Source organism: Nipponia nippon, unplaced genomic scaffold (assembly GCF_047370975.1).
Source record: "Nipponia nippon isolate SJK-2023a ecotype South Korea unplaced genomic scaffold, ASM4737097v1 scaffold_4, whole genome shotgun sequence".
Classification (NCBI taxonomy): Eukaryota; Metazoa; Chordata; class Aves; order Pelecaniformes; family Threskiornithidae; genus Nipponia; species Nipponia nippon.
The window spans coordinates 121,981,348-121,989,364 of record NW_028262358.1 but is presented as its reverse complement, the minus strand read 5'-3'; the positions used below and the strand labels follow the sequence as shown (position 1 = coordinate 121,989,364).

The window sequence follows — 8,017 nt, the reverse complement described above, 5'->3', positions numbered from 1 at the left end:
TGGGCCACTGAATCAAAATGGTACTACTGTATGTGTAGACTATACTGTACACATATGCTTGCTGAAAGATGATGTTTAGTACTATTTCAGGTTTCCTTGAGTATCCAAGATATACACAAGGCATTAACAGATATTGTGAAACTGTAAGAGACCTTGATCCTTCTGGAGAAGCAGTGGGAAGCCAAGCAGGATAGATAGGGCTGTCTAAAATACCATTTGATGCTTATATGTGGGTGATTGAATCATGCCTCCAGTGTGTCTGTTGGTATAAAATGACAGTAAACTATGTCTTGATTGTCTTTGTGTGGGTCTGCCTAGTGTGCTGGATCCTGAATGAGCAGAACTCTGTCCCATGCTGTAGTGTAATACTAGTAATCCTTTCTCCAAAAGCTTGATATTTTGAGTTGCTTCAGAAACTGCATTTATATACCACTAATTCAAATATCTTTCCATCAAAAAAAACAACATAAACTTTGCCCAGAACATAATGCCCTTTCCATTGAGGCTTGAAGTTCCTTTTAGTTTCTTGTTCATGTCTTTTCTACAGGAATGTGAACCTAAATAGCAGGTAAGAGGCTAGACATTTTGTTAGATTTGGCTTTTGGTGTCTACCTAGAGACTAAACTGTATTTTCCAGCAAAATATAAGTGAACACCCAGCCTCTCTAACATAAGTGGAAGTTCTGTTGTTGAACACGTGGACAAATATCACTGTATATACTTCACCAGTTCTGCTAATTCTGGGAGTTCAGGACAGCATTTTACAGATTTGGTCCCTTTTTTGCTTGGTCACTTACTTTGAATACAAATTTGCACAAGCTCTCTATATGCTGTTTGCATTTAAAGTCTGATAGAGGTGGATTTTTTTCCCCTATTACTTTTTCCTTTTTATCTTCTTGTATGTTGCAGTGTCTACAAATTAGAGGCTACTTGTGCACATTGACATGTATTTTGGCACTGCATTTCTGCAAATCTCAGCAGGTTTGTCTTCTCTTTGTTTTAATGGAGTGAGTGGAAAATTTACATACCAAAGTGAAGAGAGATGGGAGAGGCAACCTCTCATGTGATTGCATTTAAAATACTGATGAATTTGTCACAGTTGTGTTTCCTCTGACTTTGGAGAAGAGCACATACAGAACTGATCAGAGGAATTCACTACAGCACCTGGGAAACTGTATTTCCCAGAAGATTAGAGGGGTAATATTAATTATTGAGAGTTCATTTGTTAAGGAACAGAGGTGGGGGTTGGATAAACCAAGTTTAAACATGTGGGAACTGCCTCCCAAACCATTTCCTTTATCACCTGAAATCCTTCTGAAGTTTCTGCCATTGCAGCTTTGCCCTTGGTGTGTCATTGTCTAGAATTACTCATAAAGTAATTTCTGCAAGCACTGAAACAACACAGAAAGAAGGGTTGTCATCAGGTTCTCAAACAATTTTCAAATTGAATATGTCTAGGAATTTGCTTTTAAAAAATGCATCTTTTAAATTTTTTTTTCAGTAAAACTTTTCAGATCCATTTGTTTTGGAAAGTTTGGCTAAACATCTAAGCTAGAGTTGCTTCAAGTCATACCTGAAGGAGGAAGTTATTTACGTCTAAAGACTTTTTTTTTGATTCTTGTTTCTGCCTGGGAAGAGTCAAACCTTGTGTCACAACACTGGGATCAAAATCCGGAGTGGGAGCACTGGCAATTAACCCAGACCCTTGGCTGCAGTAGGACTAGGAAATGAACTGCTGTAAGCTTTCAGGGAGCTTAATCTTTTCAGATTAAAGAGTTAGTTTGAGACTGTGGAGATGTGGATTTGATTGCCAGCATTGTCACAGTCTTTCTATGTAATCATGGCAAGGCACTTCTGAGGGCATACATCTTGATTTAGTCTGGTCATCTAAATATTAAGTATCCAGGGTTAACAAGTTTTCTAAGTTGTGTTCATTGTCAATGGATAGGGACTAGGATTCCTACCACTTTTCCCCTGTGGTCAATTGAGAGAGACTAATGTAATGTAAATCGTCCTAACTAGCTTGGATTCCTATTTTAGGACAGTACAAATTGACTTGCATTATAACTTCCTCTTGATAGAACAAGCATTAAGTCTGGTTAACAGATTGTAGATGAGATAACTATTTAATATAGCTACAGTTACGTGGGATAAAACACACCTTTAATCTCTGTATAAACTGATTTCCTTGCTGTAATATGAGTATAGTATTATTGTTCCTCTGCTTTGTATGTCTTATATATTGGATGGAATTTCTAGGTCCTGTAATGTCATAGATCTGGTTCCTAGCCAGGTTTGATTGTCTGTCTATCCAGAGATGGAAATTATTTCCAAGCACCAGACAAATCAGGGTTAAATCAACATAGATTTTATTGCCGTGAAATGTTTGATCAAATGTGGTCATTATCTTCATAGACTCATGTAAAACAGGTAGCTTGTATAGTAAATAGAAATATAAAAGATTATGTTTTTCACCACTGAATTATAAATTAAGTTAAATTAAGTGGACGGAAAAAAAGCAAAACAAACCAAAACCCGAAACCAATGAATAAGACACTGTTTGTTGGTGACCAAGTGCGCACTCACATTTAAATACAATCACAACAGCTGCTGTACAGAACAGAATTAATTGTACAAAATAAAGAAAAGTAAAGAATAGCAATTAAAAAAGATCAGATCTCTCCAAATGACCTTCACCTGGCAAAGGAAAATGACTTTATCTTCCTCCCCCATTCCCCACACAGCTGTACTTGAAGTCTTGTTGAACCTGTAATGAGGGCAGAGGCAGAGGATATTTTTATAAATACAGTTCCTGTATAATTATGTTTATTGATTCTTCCTTGTGTTGCAGGCTTGTGTCTTCTACTAATGCTGTTTCTTCTTGTCCTTAAAAATAAAGAATTAGAGCAGCAGAACTATCTCTCCAAAGGATAAATGAAAGTCAAATGACCTTGGAATTCATCAGCAGCCCTTTTGGATATCTAAGACATCTAAGACCAAAACTGCTTGTTGGTATTAGGAAACAAACAAATGAACAAAAAAGCAGTTAGAGAAATTGGCTCTTAGGACAATAAAGCAGCCCTTTTTGAGCCTTCCTGCAAAGTTGTGAGCCGCAGCTGTGCCACTGAGTCACGTTCAAAGGAAGAGATGAGCTGGGGAAATATTTACACAGAGGTCCAGGATTTGGAAGGACTATACATTGTGCCTGCTTTGTAGCAGATTTTTTTTGTTTTTAGGAAAAGTTAAAGAGAAGCTTCAAAGAGCAGATTCCTTGTTGATTTGGAGAGCTGAAGTCTTTTCCCAATGAAAGTTGGAGTTTATCTTTAAAAAAGAAGTAAATTAAAGGTCCAAATTCACCCCTTGTGCCAGTTCTCCAAGACAACAGAATGACACCTAGAAGGAGTTAAGGTTTAAGATGGCGGCATGAAGGACAAAATTCTCGACAGTCTTCAGTTGCAGGTGGCAGGGTCATCACTGCTTGTCTGTGGTTCACTCCCCTTTACAGGCCATACAAATGCTGTTCCAGTTCTCATCATCTGCATAAAACTCTCCCTTTGCTATACATCTCTGCCATGTAATGATACTAATGGAGGACTGTGTGAACAGAGGTCCAAATCTTAGGGCAGAGGTTGGAGGCGAGAATGTCACTCCTAGCTCTGCCAGACACTTACCTTCTAAGCTTAGTCAACACATGAGCTGTTTGTACTCACAGTGAGTAACACCTTGCTCTAGAAAGAAAGGCATGTGGTTAGTCAGTGTGTTTACTTCATGAGTAATTTGCTAATAAATCCAAGTATCAACAGCTGGTCTTTGTGAGTCAAATGTGTCAGGGCTTAATATAAGAATTAAGTTCAGAGACCTACTTAAAGTGTTTTGAGATTCATGGTGGGAAAGGTGTAATGCATGCAAAGCTGAGCAATGGGCTGAAGTACAACAGGATCCAAATACTGAGACAGCACTTGAGCTATGTATCTGTTTTCTGGGTTTCAAAAATCATAATGATTCATTGCTTTTGCCATGGAGGTTTGGACACTTTTGTGTATTCCTTTGATGTCTTTGACCCGAACGGAATAAAAAATTCCATGCAGAGGAAGAACTTTTTTTTTCAGATTGGATTAATTTCAAAGTCAAAAAGGTACAAATATACTCGAATTTGCTACCAGTGAGCACCCACTAACTTCAAACCATGCCCTTCCTTCAGGCTGATCTAATTCATGAATGTGTTTTGAGGTGGCAACATTTCCATAGAGACAAGGACTAAGAAAATAAAAAAACCCAACATAGGAACATTGTGCAAGTATAAGTGGATGAGAACTTAGGCTGAGATTTTTATCAGGAACATCAGTGAATTAATTGCTTAAAACCACACTGAAAGTTCCAATTTCAAAAACCAAAGGCATTTTGACACCAAACTGCTCTGATAGCAAGTTCAGCAGAAAAGGCAGTAATCATCATTTTTTCTCTCAATAAAATTATTGAGTACAATTAAAAATAAAAAACAGAGAACCTGTGAATGTCAGCAAACTCACCGCTACCTTGTAAAAATAATTTTGCTTTTAAAATGTGCTAATATACTAAAGGAAAAAACAGAAAGTTTGGGATGTAAATGCAGGTAGCCTCTTAATGGTATGAATATACAGCATTTCAATCAGTTTGAATTAGATCTGTATTGAATCTTACCAAAAATATGTAGGGGTCATTAAGTCAAAAACTGGAAGTTCTGGGGCTTCAAGAGTGCTCAGGTTTATTAATATTAATAGATCAAAGGCGAATCGAGGTCAAAAATAATTTGTTGCCTGCAGAGCAGATGCTCATAGTGATTATGTAACAACAAAAGACACAAGTCTTTAAATAAATTATTGTTGGGACCTTGGATCATATCCTGAATAGTTAAATATTTCAAATAATACTGTATACATATTATTTCCAATTCAGACATTTGAATTTGATTGTAATAAAATGTTGCTTTCTTAACAGTTTCACAGAATAATCTACCCAGCCAGTCATTCCCCCTTCTCCAGAAGGTTGGTATTTTAGTGAAGAAAATGGAAAAGGATTTAAAAAACTTTTTTCTTGTCTTTTTTCCCCCCAGCAAAATCTAATTTAAATTTATCTACATCTTGAAGTAAAGGATCACAATTAAATTGCTTTACAGTACATTTTCATGTGGCAAATCTGTGTATCTGACACAGTCAAACTTTAAATTTTTTTCCTTCTCTCCTTTTTTCTCCCTCAGTGTGGGCAATAGAAAAAATGAATGAGTTTGCTTTTCACTTTTAATCATGGTTACCTACTTTCACACTCAAGTATTTCACGTTCTAGAACAGTTCCACAATGTCAAAGACATCTCTGAGAATCACTCATTTGATTTTAGCACTTCTCCAGAGGCACTGGAGTGAAAAATTCATTCAGTAAAGTTTAAATTCTGTTAGGCACTTAGCTGATCTTAGCGTGTTAAGGAGGTGGAGTCCCATGGAGAAACATCTATTTCCCTCAATGCATAGAGGGTGCCTAGACAGCACTAAAGTAGGTATCTAAGTTATATACCTACCGTGAGCAACGATATATCTGGGCAAAATCACAGGATTTCTTTTTTTTTTTTTGTAGATTTCCTTATGGAAGTAAATAGGGACTCATTAGTTCCTAGCGTGTTTTCTCACCATGATGGCAATGTCCCTACTGACCTCAAGAGGAAGAACATCATGCCATAAGCGCCCTATTTCTTTCCATACATTTGGAAAGCAAGGCTGATCTTGTTAATTCAGTTTGACTCCCTACATTATGGCTGTAAATGCCCTTGGATATTTGTCATAGTCCCTAGGTTTAGTGTAAAGTTGTTCATCCAAGATGTTATGCATGCTAACTAGTACTAGAAAGCTACAATGTAGACATGTGTATAAGAGCTTTTATTCTTGGCTTCCCATATACCTAGTTGAGAAAAGCACACACCTTCAGGGCATGATTCATCATTACTTTGAGGTAAGATAAACTGCATACTATAAGTGCCTTTTTCTTTCCACTGATTATAGGGAGAAGAGGGTGATTAATCCAGTTGTAGTCATGTACAATGAAAAATGCCACCATTACATTCCAACTATTATGTGTGGAGAATGACAGGCCCTTCCAGATGATCCCTTCTACCTGTCCTAGACACTTGGTGTGCAAGTCAAGTTGCCACCCACAGGTATCTAGTGCTGTCTTCTGAGATCCTCCAGGTGACTCCAATTCTCCTATAGGTTTCATGTCATATCTGTCAAAACCCTGTGGCTGTCTCAGATACTCTAAAACATCTCAAATGGCTCTAAACACTTACACGTGGACAACTATATTATTTCCTACGATAGAAAGTGATGAATTGTCCCTTGGAAGAAACGGTCTGGTTCTGCTGATCTTAAAAGGAATTTAGATGACCAGCATAACCCCACACTATAATGCCAGTCCTTCCTAACTTTCTCAATAACGTGATGTCAGAGAAACAAAAGGGATGGAATAAAAGTCTTGCTGAAGAAGAAGTTAGAATGTGGCTGGAAAAAGCCTCTTGACTCAGAGGCTTGAGCTCAAACTATGCCTCCAATGTTTTCTGTGTGAGAATGTGTGGTAGGTGGTAAAGTAATGTTTCAAAAGTACATTAGCAAGGTTATTACCACTTAGGTGCTGTGGACCAAGCCAATCTGTCTTATTTGTCATTTTGGTTTTATTTTGTTTTCTTTTCGATAAGTGAGTGGATTCTGTTAGACCTCTGCACCTCAGCTGGATTTCTAAAGATAACAAAGCTGCAGAAACAAGCTGTTGAAGAAAAGAAAGCATCATAAAATCAAGACAACACAAAAGGTGACTCCAATTGCCTGCATTGATCCTGTTGAACAGAGACCCAGGTATGGCAGACTGCAGTGTTGTGGGACCAGGGGCTGAGAAGATAGAGGACAGAAGCCCATGCTGTCATTTAATCTGAAGTTCACAGAGGGATCAGGGCTCTTATTGAAACTATCAAGGTTTTTTTTTGTTTTAGTCTGCCATGCTCTTTTCACAAGAGACACCATGGCTGCTGCTTGAATGGTCAGGACAGATTCCCAACAGGTTCTGGCCTCATTCCAGTGCAGCTTTATTGTACATTCCCACATGGGGATGAGCAGCCCCCAACACCAAATGGTTCATTGTCCCACGACCCAAGAATTCCTCTTTTGCCAGGTTTCCATATTGTTTTCCCAATGATGAGTAGGTCAGGCATTTCCGATGGATCAGAGGAAGCCCTTCTTTCAATTTATCCAGCATGCAAGCAAAGCCAGGATGCTGGAACTGCGTGTCCCACAACTGATGCGCTGGCCCTAACTGTGCTGCCAGAGAAGAAAGTGCTTCAAATTTCATGTGCCACCTCAGCCAAGTCCAGAAGTGCTTATAAAAAACAGTGTTAGTGTATCATTCAGAACAATCAAATACTACGTGCACGAAAAAGTAGTTTAGAGCAACATAAATTTTAAAAAAGTGACAATTTCATCACACAATTACTGTACACTGCTGTTCTTAGGGTTGAATACTTTCCTCTCTCACGCTCTCTCTTTCTCTCTCTTTTAATCTTTCTTTTTTATTTTTGTTTTTGATTTTTTCTTTTTTTTTTCTTTTTTCCCCCTTTTTTTGGATTTGGTCCACTGGAGATAAATCGCCCTCAATGATATATATATTTAAAAAAAATATCAGCAGCAAGACTCTCTTGAAATAGATTCTGTTTGATGTAGCTAGTCTGTCTTTTCTGTTTTGCCCTCTTTCACAGCAGCCTCTGAAGTTTTCCGCAGGGGGGCTTTCTCCGAGTTGGCGTGTCCTTGGCCGGATTCCGCCGCTCCTCCGTTTTTGTGCGATGTGTGCTTTTCCAAGTAGTTCAGCATTTCACTGAGAACAGTTTGGAAAGTGCTTAGGGCAGCACATATTGCAGGAGTTCCAAAACCATGAGTGATCAAACTACAAATGGGAAGGAGACAGAAAAAGAAATACACACACGCACATAAATATAAATGCACTCACAT

The 8,017-nt window shown here is 38.1% G+C and overlaps 1 protein-coding gene across 2 annotated transcripts in view; it reads right to left on the bottom strand.

Annotated features, from left to right (window-relative positions):
- Positions 1–2,389: 2,389 nt before the first annotated feature.
- Positions 2,390–8,017, bottom strand: part of TFAP2D (transcription factor AP-2 delta) — a 53,847-nt gene continuing 48,219 nt past the window's right edge. For both annotated transcript variants that reach the window (XM_087775181.1, XM_087775180.1), the window contains one exon: positions 2,390–7,952. In XM_087775181.1, coding sequence (XP_087631307.1) covers positions 7,733–7,952 — 220 coding nt within the window. In that variant the 3' untranslated portion in view covers positions 2,390–7,732. The remainder of the gene's footprint in view (positions 7,953–8,017) is intronic.